Genomic DNA, 13461 nt, shown 5'->3' with positions numbered 1-13461 from the left:
ACAACTAATGCTGCAACAGTTACTCATGTGAAGACTGTTTGTTCTCCGATTGAAAAGGGAGGCCTGAATGACTTGCCCGACCCAGGGCCTGTGTGCTGCTATGCTGAAGTCATTTTCTAATTAACTAGAAGCCAAAAATAATTTTACACTTGAATTTGCATCATAGTTGGAATAATAATAATATCCAGACCTTAAACATTTAATTGAAGTTCCTGGCTGCAATTAAGCTTTTTTTTCTTTTTTTTTTTTTCAGCTTTTTTTTAAGCTGCAGAAATTTTTTGATTAAATAAATTTGAAGAAACTATAGAAATAAACACAGCTCTGTATCCTGAGCATTTAACCATTATCTGTAATATCAGGATGTTGTCATAAAGGCTGAAGAAGTGGCTTTTTTCTCTTTTTAGCATTAATTTCCGTTATTACCTGTACATGCAAAACAACATGAATTTTCACTCTGTTTTAAATTGATTTGTCTCATAGACAAATTAAAGTTCAATGTCAATATTGTCTAATACAAATAAAAAAAAATAAACATAGGCCTGAGTTCAGTCGGATTATCTATTATAGAAATTAAAAGATATTTTAGTGTGAAAAAGTCCACACTGCCCTAATTTAATATATTTTTGCTGCTGTAAAGAAAACCTTACAACTTAAATTTCCATTTCATGAATCTTATGGGTGTATTTTTCACTTTATAAACTTCTGCTAAATTCAAACAACCACTAAACTCCCGATGAGAAAAAAAAACAAAAACAAATCCAATTCCTTTTAAGCCCACAATCTGGCGCGTCTTTATGATTCGTCCCAAACCTGTTGAAAGCGAAAAACGGTAAAAAAAATAAATTAATTAATTAATTAATTAAATAAAATAAAATAAAAAGCATGTGGTCATGTAACCCCCTTTGAAACCGCGGGTTCTCCCGAACAAATACACCAGGCCTCATGCATTATGAATGTACATTTACCCAGGTGTGCCCTCGTGGGATGAGCTTGCTGTAAATTCACTCACTGGTATGTCCAAAATGTCCAATATAGGCTACGTCTTCCTCCCGGACACTCACATTACAAACATAAATGCAAACCTGTCTTCACGTTTTCTTAAAAAACAAACAAACAAACATACAAAACGCGCTTTAAACTGGCAAAGTTTATCTTTAAAACATTAAAAACAAAGAAGTTGTCACCGAAATGACGCGAGATTAGTTCAGTCTTGTCTTAACGCGGTGACACTGTCCTTTATTAGCCACGTCACGGGTTAATGGAAATATCGATTTTTCTGTCTGGTGCGCTTGTAGAACGACTTAGTTTAGTCTGAGATATGACATGACGGCTCTAATTTAAACAATAACAAACAAACCTTTACTTCTTACAAAAATAATAATATATATAACCCTGTTTTTTTCTTCTTCTTTTTATTCTGACAACATGGAAAAACAAAGTCACCCTTTATCCCAACCTAACAGGAATAAAGCAACTTCAAGCCCACTGTTGGCACGGAGGGGCAGAGATTTTAGGCTCCGTGGGGAAACTTTCCAAAGGTCATGACACCGAAAGTGACAGGTCCCGCCCCGAAGCCCGAGGGTGTCTCAGTGGTATAAAGCCTGATTTATCTATAGGCTGCAGAATGGTTTTCAACCCTGCAGAAAATGAAGACAAAAATAAATAAAACAGAAAATACTTCAATATTAAACCATCTATAACTTATTTTAAAGGCTTTCAAATAATCATATCATAACTTGATAAGTGTAGGGAGGAAAAACACGCCTGAGAACATGAACATGAAGCTGCAAATATTAAGAAAAATAGCAGGATGTTGTTTTGGTCTGAAGAACAAATGTGTGTTTTTGTTTTGTTGTTTTTTCTTACTTTGTAAAATGCCCAAGACCTTATTAGAAATCTGCTGCCAGGAGGCAATTTAATTTAACACAGTTAAAAATAATTATAGAATAACAATTAATCGAGCAGTCTAATTATTCTTCTGACTAAATCTTTATCACATTCATTTAAGTATCAATTTGTTGGCCTGTTGTATAAGATTGTGCTCTGGTTTTTCTTTTAGCCCATCGTTTCCCCATGATTAATATTACCTCCCGGAGTCTATCACTGAGAAATCTATTTATTTATTTACCCAGACTGCAGATACAGTAAACAGCCCGAGTCACAAGATAATCTGTTCAGATTCACTCCCAGCCGCCAAGCAAACACAAACAAGCCGCTAAAAAACAAACGTGACAAACAACCGCGAACAAGCGTTTCCACAAAGACAAAATTAAAAGAAATTATAGCTCATTAGTTGTAGTTGTTTAGCAGTAATGTGCACCTTTTGCTGTGAGAGGGGCCGCAGAGCTTCGCGGTGCAAGTGTAGCGGGGCTGGCTCGGGTTATCTGTGAATGGGCTCTTTATTGGAGGCGCGGAGCGGGGATTTGCCTTTTATTCGCCTCGCTATGGAAACGCGCTCGACGGCAGAAAAATGTTGATGTGAATAAAAGGAATCGGCACAAGGAGCTAGATGCTTTCTAGAGAAGCATCTGTTACACTTAGAAACTTAGAATATAGAGAGCAATACAACCCCCTCTCCAAGTCCCTCTCCTGTCTGCTTTATGCGCCATAAAAGCGCAGACTTTATCTTTGTAAGAAGGCTAAATTATCTTCTTTTATCCTTTCTTTTAAATATATATATATATTGATTATTGAATTGCTCTTGTGAATTTAAAACTTTAGATTTTATTCCTTGCATATAGAATTAATTTTTAAAAAGTAAGGGAAAGGTTTTTCATTTTGCAAAATCAATTCGCTGCAGTTTGTCAGTTCAATATGACACGTATGAAAATACCGCTGCCACCATTGTGCTGCAACTTTACTACAAAAAATCACTTTTTCCATCCCCTAACGGCTCAAACGAAGCAATCCAGCTCGCCAAACTAGGCCACTAGAACAACGTATCCATTCACATCAAATATTCAGCCGCTTTCAGTCAACGCTCAAAGAGGAGGCATAAAGAATTTACACACAGCTCCACGCTGGAATTAGAATCAGAGGAAAGACAACAAGCGTATTCATTTGATGAATTATTGTTGTTATTATTATTATTATCATTTCCATCCATCCGCAAGCTTATAAGCTGGAAATGATGAAGCTTTAGAGCTCAGAAAGTCTCCATCCCCTCCTCCCTCTCCTCCTCCACACTGCGGCTGTCTATCACTCCTCAAGTTTACCGAAGACCCTGTCCACTCTCCAACAGCTCAGTCCACGCTTCCAGCCCGCCGGTCCGCTCACCTGCTCCGGCCTTTTCTCCGGCTCTGTCTCCATAAGCCAGCCCGACTCGGCTTGCCTCGGCGCTCTTTAATGACTTTCTGGTGGCTGCAGCCTTCTTTTATTTCTCCTAAATGTATGAAAATGTATGCAAATTTAAATCAAGCTTAACCTGGGAGCTGGAGCAATATGTTTAATGGAATTTCAAACCAATAAGGGGGACTGTGACGCAGCCTTCTAATGGCAAATATAATTACACAGTTAAGTTAGCTCAGAGATAAGTAAATAGATATATTTCCAACTCCAAGATTACTTGCAAGTAAGACGGAGGTTGAACTTCTTAAAAAATGTTTACAATGAGTGAATTTTCCAGCAGAAAATGAGACAGGTCTGTTAGAGAATTAGGATTTTGAATATTTTCGTAATTTTCTCATATTAGACAGCATTATGCTCATTCTCTTGCGTTATGTTTGTCAGACTAAAGGACACCCGTGCGTAACAAGAATTTGGAAACTCTAAAACACTGTCTTTCTACAAACACCTGAGGAAATTTTCTCTTAAGTTAATAATTAGCAGCGAGAACTGCTCTTAGTTTGATTGTATGTCTCTAATTTAAGTGCTGGCACGTCTAAGAAATGGCACTGCGCTTTAATCGCTTTCTTCACACGCGCTCAAGGGTGACAGGAGCAGCAATAAACCCGTGCGTAAATCAGTTGGAAACTTTAATTAATAAACAGGAACTGCGCTCCACTCACATCATTCCACAGCCAGACCCAGTGGACCAGGACTACGACACACTTCCGGTTCTGCTGCATGCTGCCCTTCCCTACTCGCTACTCTTCTCCAGGAGGCGGAGGTTCGGGTATCTGCGCCGTCATTGGTAGAGACGCGTCGTCAGTCGAGCTGTGAGTGGTGCTGGAGGCTGTCATTCAGTGTAGGGGCTGCTGCCGAGACTCCAGAGAGAGGGAGATGTCAGAGGCTGAGCTGCTGACACCCTTCAGTAGCATTAGTGGGGTTCAGCAGCCAGCATGGCCACAGCTGCCTCCAGCCCCTACACCTTGCTCAGCCCCAGCTCCATGATCCACGCGGACAGCCAGGCCATGCAGCCTGCTAGCCCCTACAGAGGGCATCAGAAACTCCTTCAGAGTGACTACTTGCAGAGCGTCCAGAGCAACGGACACCCCCTCGGGCACCAGTGGGCGAGCAGCCTGTCAGAGGGCAGCCCCTGGTCGACCTCCATGGAGCAGCAGGACGTGAAACCAGGACGAGAGGACCTGCAGCTCGGCATAATCCATCACCGCTCTCCGCACGTAGCGCATCACTCCCCTCATCACAACAACCATGGCAACCACCCGGGAGCCTGGGGAACTCCAGTGTCCCACAACTCCTCCATTACCAGCGGGCAGCAGATCAACATCTACTCCCAGACGGGCTTCACTGTCAACGGCATGCTGGAGCACGGAGGGCTCACACCTCCACCCAACCCGCAGGGCCAAGGCATGCACCCGGGCCTCAGGGACACTCTCAGCCCCGATCACAGCGACCTCGGCGGGCACCACTGCCACGACCACTCCGACGAGGAGACACCGACTTCGGACGAGCTGGAACACTTTGCCAAGCAGTTCAAACAGAGGAGAATCAAGCTTGGCTTTACGCAGGCGGACGTGGGTTTGGCTCTGGGCACGCTGTATGGTAACGTCTTTTCCCAAACTACCATCTGCAGGTTCGAGGCACTGCAGCTGAGCTTTAAAAACATGTGCAAACTAAAGCCGCTGCTGAACAAGTGGCTGGAGGAGGCGGACTCTTCCACGGGCAGCTCCAGCAGTATAGACAAGATAGCAGCTCAGGGGAGGAAGAGGAAGAAGAGGACGTCCATCGAGGTCAGCGTAAAGGGAGTTCTCGAGACGCACTTTCTCAAGTGTCCCAAACCGTCCGCGCAGGAGATCACCTCGCTGGCGGACACGCTGCAGCTGGAAAAGGAGGTGGTGCGCGTATGGTTCTGCAACCGGAGGCAGAAGGAGAAGCGCATGACGCCGCCCGGGGAGCCGCCACCGCACGAGGGACCGTATTCTCACAGCGGGAGCGCGGGGGACGCCTCTTCGTGCCATGATCTCTGACCGAAGCCCCTGGAGGGGGAATCTCTCCCACCCTCCCACACCCATGCACCACCACCCCCACGGGCACAGACACTCGAGCGCAAGCAGGGACGCGCAGCCTGTCCCGGCACAGACTCCTTTCAGATGCCTCCAGCACTGAATCACAACAATAACAGAGAGATACCTGCTCAGCCTTCGTCGTTTTTCAAACTGTCATGAGGGCATTACTTTATAGCGGCATATCAAAACATCACATTTCAGATCACTTCTGGAGCCCGCCACTTTATTTTTCTTTCCTTTATCTTTTTTCCATCACGGATATGAATCCAAAATGTGCCTAAATGACCTGCCAGCGCCTTTGGTTCGTGTCACCATCTCTCATTAGCTCTATAATAATGCTAACATGAGACTGATGATTTGTTTTTGTTTGTTTTGACTTGTTTGGGTGCTCCTGTTGGACGATCAGTGGCGTCAAACAAATGATGAGGCAAATATCACTTTCCTTTAATTGATTCGTTGCAGCATCAGAGGCCATTTTACAGCCCACCACACGCTTCTGTCGTGTTTATTCTCACCAATATTTACATTCATTATTTTGTAACATACACGTAGCCAGCCTGTAATTATTATGATATTATTATTATTATTATTTTTGCATATGCAAACATAGGCCGTTATTCCAATTTGTAGAGGTATTGCAACATATTAGCACTTGGAGGGTTTTTTCTATCCAGCTCCTCCCTCGTGGCGGCCTGTAGCTTCCAGCTGTTTATGAATCCTTTTATTTGATTTTTTTTTAAAATCATCTTCGACCACATAAACTGTGCGGACTCTGAACCAGAGCCCAGATTAGAAAAAAAGAGTGTTTGACGACGCTACACACCTGCCTATAATTTTAATGTACGTTCAAGTATTCAAAAGGAAATTTTATAATCTCAAATACTCCTGTTATTTGGTTTATTTCTTAAGTATTTTTTCCAATATTGTACAGTTTTATATATTACCCTTTTGAAGTCATTAATTTAAACAAAATGCTGTTAGTTATTCATGCACTTAATTAGCAATGTTTAAAAAAAAACAAATAAAAGCAAACAAACAAAGGGGGGAAAAACAAACATATTTTCAGTAAGATTGAACTGTTTCGGCGGTTTTATTCCAAATTTCGATGACAGCTCAAGTAATTATTTATTTTCAGTATAAAGCTTGTATTATGTTTTGAAATAAACAATGTATGTTGTAATAAACAATTTCTTCCTACAGTTGTTCGGTTTGTAAAAAGAGAATCAGACGTCTGAGGATAAATACATTATTATTATTATTATTATTATTATTGAAGCAAAAAGCAAAATTATTGTCAAAATGTTTTCTAGTTTTAGTACAATTAAAAAATATCGGAACTAAACTAAATTTATGACTAACTAAATTAGTCATAACTTTAAAAATACAACTTGCAGGTTAACAATTTCTTTAATTTAAAATGCAGAAACATGAGGGGGAAATGACTGTTTTTTTATTCTGCAAACTTAAAGATGTTTTAGTGTCAGATTTTGTGGACATAAAAAAAACAGGTTGTCAGTGGCATAAAATTGAGTTTAGTGGTCTGTTTGTCAATAAAAAAAATAAGTTGTAGTTATAAAAAAATCTAAATGTTATTGTAAAGCATGCATTAGTACATTTCCTCAAAAATCGACTTTTTTATTTATATTTATTATTATTACTATTATTATTTTTTGCTTGTCTCAGCACTTCAGATCACTGAGGTTGCTACCCTGCAAGTTGGAAATCTATTTACAAGATGTCTATATAAAAATGTGGTTTATTCTTCAAAACTTTGTCACCAGCAGCTGTTAAAATTTTCCAGAGCTTCAACAGGACCTTGGCTCTGTGATCACAGCAAAACTGAGCCGCTTTCTCCCGCTGCTCCACTGTAATGTTATTGTCCGGGCCCTCTGCCCTCCTCAATCAGACATGCTTGATTTATCGCCTGGGCCGCTGGGCCTGACAGCAAAACACAATGACACACACACGCAGACTCAAACACACACACAATCAGAAGCAGATGAATCTCATTTCAAAGACTACAGCTGTGCATAATTGTCTGTGCAAGGGCGAAATAGACTAAATATATATTAATATATTTACGGAGGGGAAAAAAAGGTGACTAAAATAATTTAGGGATAAGATGGAAAATATGAATGCAGTAACGTTTCAATCATTCAAAAATAGATCCAGGGACAGAGGGAGAAGGAGGGGAGAGCAGAGGAAAGGAGGAGAGAAGAGGAGGGAAGGCGGAAGGGTGCTAGGCCTTGCCTTGAAATGGCGAGCCTGACTGGAATACTAATGTGTTTGAATTTATGCATCTCCTCAGTCTGCAGCCCAGAGAGGGGGGTTGGGGGAGACAGAGAGAGAGAGAGGGAGGGAGAAAAAGGGTGTGAGGCTGGAGGTGAAAGAGGGCGGTTATGTAGAAGAAGAGGAAAGTAAAACCGTGGCTGATTGATTCCATCCATCTATTTTAGTTTGAAATAATCCCCAATTTTTCAGGGTGGAAAAGAAAATGAGTCTAGAAAAAAGGGGGAGAACAGAGCCAGAACCAGGGAAACAAGCAAAAAGAGCCAAGGTCCAGAGCAGCACTGCGGAATCCTTGAGCCTCTTCCATCTCCTCAGTGTGGAGCTCCAGCCAGGCCAGAAAAACACAAAACTTTTACTAGACCCATCCAAACAAGTCTTTAAAGAGTAACTGTTCATCCATATAAATAACTCACCAGTGGAAAAATGATTGACTTGAAAAGAAAGAAAGAACAGACAACTAAAGGACAGTGAGGAAAATATAACAGGTGCAAGATGAAAGCCCACTTCAGAGGTGTTAAATCATAAACTTGAGCTAATTATTTTTCCAAAATGCTTCAGGTTGGGTGACTCAGCTCTGCACTCTAGCAGATAATTGAGCTTCTGAATCAGATCCTGAGTGAAGGAGGACTGATGATCAGACATGATGACAACAGAGAAGCAGAAGTAGATGGACTTGTGTAGAAGCAGTTTGGAGGATGAGCCGACTCACACCTTTTTGTTAAAACAAATCACATCTCATCTCAAACCTTCTGCTCTCTTTGAATTTCCTCTGTGTCCTGTTTCAAAGTCTTTGGCTGGAGTTTAAAAAGACAAACATGTAAAAAAAAAAAAAGAAAAAAAATGTTCTAAATAAATGGTTTCCAAAGCTTTTTAATAGTGTTACTTTTCCCCTAAAAAAGAAAAAGAAATCTGCGAAGGTCAATAAAGTAAACAAATGCATTAGGGATAAAAGAAGAGTAACCTTAAAGTATGTTGGCACAACATTTCTGGGAAGGCATTAGAGAGTCAATAAGACACTGATATACTGTTTGTAGTAAAACTGGCAAGTTTGCAGGTCAAAGAAAGGACATTCAACATTACATCTCTCTTTAATTAGACAGGAGCGAAGCACAGAGCTGAGTCTGTTTGCTGAACACAGACAGAAACCAAAATGCAGCCACACATGAAAGGAAGGGAATGAAGAACACGGAAGCTGTTCAGCTGTGTGGGTGTTGGACTGTTAGACACAAATACTGTATTAAATAATATCACAGACTAGGAATCTGTTTCATACCTCCATGTGCTGTGCTTTCTAACGTCCTAAAACAATCCCCAGCCTTTTTGCTGCATGGCAAAGCTGCTTTAAGTAATATGTAAATATAAATATAATAATCTTTTCTAGTCACTTAAATCCTTTTTGTATTTAAGTTTATATCATTTTTATATTTGTTTAATTATTTTAGAAATATGAACTGTCCAGAAATTATACATAAAAATAAATAATAAATGGCAAAAAAAAAAGTCTAAATAAAAAAAAAAGCCTGAAATCAGGGAAAGAAATGAAAATAATTTAGATATTTTGGATTCCTTTTAAAAAATAGACATAGAGCTTTGAAATATGGCTCATAATTTATAAAATAAAGGTATCATCTACATCTAAACACAACTGGTATTTCTATATCATTCAATTATTCCATCAAATTCAGTTCAATGTTATGTCTATAGCACATTTAAAAACAAAGTGCAGTTGAATATGTGCTTCACAATAACAACTGCAATCACAGATACATGCAAATAAAATGAACAAGTACAATTAATAAGCCAAAGTCTATATAACTAACATGGGAGACCAGGGAGAAGAGACTTAAAGTGCCCTAAAGATTGAGAGGACCTGAGGACCTTGGGATTCAAAATTAGTTTGAATCCCTTAAATTTTGACATTTTAGTAAAAATGAAATTCTAGGAAATGCTTCAAAAGATCTGCAAAGTGATACAAATTTTCTTCTCAGCTGACATAAAAAAGGTTATTTTTCCAACTAAAGTTTGCTCTCAAAGTCACGAAGCAAATGTAAAATCATGTCAGTACCCTCAGACTGTGAGCCAACTTGTGTAAATCACATTCCATAAACCTTCCACGAATAAGTCCTAAAAAATCTGAGCTTTACCAGACACGCATAAAGCAAAACCTTCCAAAAGTTAAAGGTTAAGAGAGTCTTGTTTCTCTTCTTTCAGCCTGAGAAAATAAACAATGCTTTGAATTGACATGGGATGACAGATTTCTACACAAACTTCATGTTGAAATCTTTCTTCTTCTTTTTTTTTTTGGCATTTCACACTTGTTGCAAGAGGTGATTTCCACACTGTTTCACCACATTTTCATTCAGCGTGCGCATACTCAACTCAGCTCTGCAGTGAATGTGACTAAACTTTGATATCTGATCACCTGAGGGACAGAAGAACCTCTTCTAGTATTGATAACATATTAGAGGATAGCTCTGAATCTGGAGAGACAGAGGTGGATAGGAGGAGGAGGAGGAGGAGGAGGAGGAGGAGAGAAGACAGAGAAATCTGCAATGGGATTAATCGTGTAACCTAAAATCAATTTCACATCCTCAGTTCTGGCATCCCCTGACAGGGCTGAGCAGCTTTTAGGTTTGAGGAGGAAAGAGGGGGGAGGGGGGTAGCGCTGTGTGACATCCAGAACATCCAGGCAACTGATCCCAAAATGAAAATAAAGAGCGAATGGGAATGTGAAATGTAGTTTCTTTTTGCTGCTGGCTAAATTCTTGGTTTCCAAATGTGGGCCTTTCTCACTGGCTCAGATGAGACCCTGCAGAAACCTGCTATCTCCTTAAATTCACTTCATTCAGTGACAGAATTAATTGTAAAACTTGTGTCAATGAAACAGCTGACTCTCTGATCTTGTTGCTGCCTTTCTGTCGAGGCTGTGACATTCACGTCTTTGCAATCAGTGGAACAGTTAGAGCCACTGCTGTCGTGCACTTTGATTGCTCCATTAAGGAACATAAAGTGATAACTACAGTTTGTCATTCTGAGGCGGCACTTTTCCACGTGATGTAAAAAGGTGCTCGCACGTTGATGGACGTCTGCAATTAATAGGTCATATTTCTGACTGGCGTGTTTCAAGAAAATCTGCCTCCAGACCGCCAGCATGTCTGTTAACCCACAAACATGAGCAGGTGGGGGGCGGGGGGGAGGTGCATGTGAGAAGGATACGGGGCTGTTTATGGCACAGAGTGAGTAAATCACTGTGTCTGATATCTTCATTTGAGACAGAGGGCTGATCACTGCTCGTCCTGCTTGTTCCACATTAACTTATTATCACACACGCTCACTCCATTAATTCTCTTGCTTTTATTAGCAGCAAGAGTGGATCCACACGCTAACACACACACGCACACACTGTGGACTGATGACAAGCACTGCCTCTACCTCATCTGACAGCTAATGGTTTCATTAGGAGTAGCGTGTTAATTGGCTGACTTTGGGGAGACGCTCGTTAATGAGGATAAATAGATTCACACCTGAGCGGGGTGCTACCCGTCCACAGAGGCAGTGTGGGGACTTGATGAGCAAATAAATAAATAAACAGATAAAAAAATATATATGATCACTATGTTGTGGAGATGTGAACAGAGCAGAACCCTGCATCCTTCCTCCCAGACCAAAAACTGCTGTGGTGTTTTCTCTGCCAGGCAGACTTATTAGCCGAGTGGTTGATTAGCACCAGGAGGCCAAAACAAAGAGCAGTATGTCAAAGCAATTAGCTCCACTGTTTACCTCCCAGCTCCTGGGCTGACTGAGGAATGCATCTAATCCAGGGGAGGAAGAGGAGCAGAGTCGGCTCAGACGGTCGCAGGGAAAGGACAACAGCTGGTCTCTAGGCCAAAGTGTGTGTGTTTGTGTCTTTGTGTGTGGTGATGGGAGCAGTCCTTGTGGCTCAATCCATCTGCTTTCCTGCCCACCTAGATATACATCCTCTGCTGTCTGGCCATGACAGCTCTGACACACACCCTACACACACAACTTCTCTACACACCACTGGTTAAAGGAGGTCATATTCTCAGGAGACCAGGGGGACACTGGACAGATAAAATGGAAGCAAGACTGGCGAGACTGATCATTTACATAAGGGTAGGACTCAGTCCCACAACATGCTGTGTGTTCTGTGACCTATGTTCTGGACAGTAACACCACCTAGTGGTGGCTACAGTCACCTGCAGTTCATGTAGTTTGGGACTTGTCTATTATTTAAAGGAAATATTCACCCAAAAATAAGTCTACTTAAAGGTGCAGTGTTTAACAAAATCAAAGGTCAAAGACAGAAAAAATTATATATCATTGAAAACTGGGTTTCTACTGGTATCTAATCTCTTTACTAAAATAATCTTTATGTTTTTATTCTATTAGAAAGAGCCATTTATATCTACTTGCCATTAGAGGACCATCATTTTTCTTCTTTTTAGACAGACATAGATCTTTCTTGCCACTTGTTGATCTTTGACTGCTCCTGATTGGACGTTACCATCAGTTTAAGCTACCTAGTCAGTCATAAGTTTGACAGGAAGTGGCTTTATCATAATTTCCAGGTTAAAATAGAGGTTTCTTAGCAACATTGTAGTGACTGCCACCTTTTTATATTGTGAAAATGTGACAATTAATGGTGTTGTCACGTATCACTCAGGTTAAACACTACGCTTTGCGGCTAGATTGTAAACCTCCTGGATGGGATATTAATGCCTGGAAACTTCTGCAGATCACCTAAAGGGTAACTATCCATCACAATTTACCCCACAGAGCAACACACTACTGAGAAGCTGTTGATAATCAAAGCGAAAGTGAAATCTAGCAACGTTTTAAGGGTTAAAACAGCAGTAACAGCTTTGTTTGATAGACAGTATGTCATGGTGGTGCTTTGTGTATGTGTCTGAAGTTTGCAGGTGGGGCTGAGCAGGTTGCCATGAGGACTTAGGGCAGAGACTGGAGCCACAATTGACACCACCTGCAGCTCATCATCAGGCTTGTTGTCCTGCTCTACTCCCAGCTATTTAAGGACAAGCAGGAGCTCCAGTCTTTGCCAGATTGTCTCACAATTCTGCGTGGTAATCAGGCCTGCCCTAGTGATCTTTATGCCTTGCTTTGCATTTAAACGTAACCTTGTGATCTCTACTCCTCAGCACATTGACATCCACCCCTTGGAACTTATTAGCAGCTCTGGACCGAGACATCTCCTTCCACCACCTCACCACCTAAAGTTGTACCTGCCTGCTCGCCCTGCCATTCATCCAACACTTCTCCCACAACTGGAGATCCTTCACTGGCGTACCCCCTCCGCCGTCATTTCCCCACAGGAACACAGAACAGCATCCCGGACCTGGACCAAGCCTTTCACACTTATCAATAAACACTGTTATTTTCTCCCGCAACTCTGTGTTCTGCTTTTGGGTTCTCCTCCACTCTACAGCCTCGGACCGTGACACAGTAGAGCACTGTTTGAGATAAGTAACACCTTAAAAGGCATATTGAAGAAAACAGTACATGTACACAATTCTGAAGTAGTTTCCTTGTAGTCATCGCTGCACCTGAAGCCACTGGATCCACTCCTAGATGAAAACGTGTCTGGAAGAATTTTGGCCACTGATGGCCACCATCTATTTACAAACATGTTCAGCTTTTGAAGTCATTGCTATGGTTATCTTTACCACTAGATGTCAGTGTTCTTACACACTGTACTTTTAACATAGTCAGACTCAGCCTCTCATTT

General features: G+C 41.1%; 1 protein-coding gene and 1 long non-coding RNA gene across 2 annotated transcripts; both read left to right on the top strand.

Annotated features, from left to right (window-relative positions):
* Window positions 1-3927: 3927 nt before the first annotated feature.
* Window positions 3928-6832, top strand: LOC121642600 (POU domain, class 3, transcription factor 4-like). Its single transcript, XM_041989362.1, has one exon. The coding sequence runs from the start codon at window positions 4281-4283 to the stop codon at window positions 5367-5369; it is 1089 nt and encodes a 362-aa protein (XP_041845296.1). The 5' UTR covers window positions 3928-4280; the 3' UTR covers window positions 5370-6832.
* A 5848-nt stretch (window positions 6833-12680) lies between these two features.
* Window positions 12681-13118, top strand: LOC121643424. The gene is made up of 2 exons (XR_006011109.1): window positions 12681-12799; window positions 12875-13118. It is a non-coding gene; the product is annotated as an uncharacterized LOC121643424 (long non-coding RNA).
* The last annotated feature ends 343 nt before the right edge of the window (window positions 13119-13461 follow it).

The sequence above is a fragment of the Melanotaenia boesemani genome, chromosome 7 (genome assembly GCF_017639745.1).
Source record: "Melanotaenia boesemani isolate fMelBoe1 chromosome 7, fMelBoe1.pri, whole genome shotgun sequence".
NCBI lineage: Eukaryota > Metazoa > Chordata > Actinopteri > Atheriniformes > Melanotaeniidae > Melanotaenia > Melanotaenia boesemani.
Note: the sequence above shows the minus strand (reverse complement) of the source record. Positions and strands in the feature narration are given on the sequence as shown.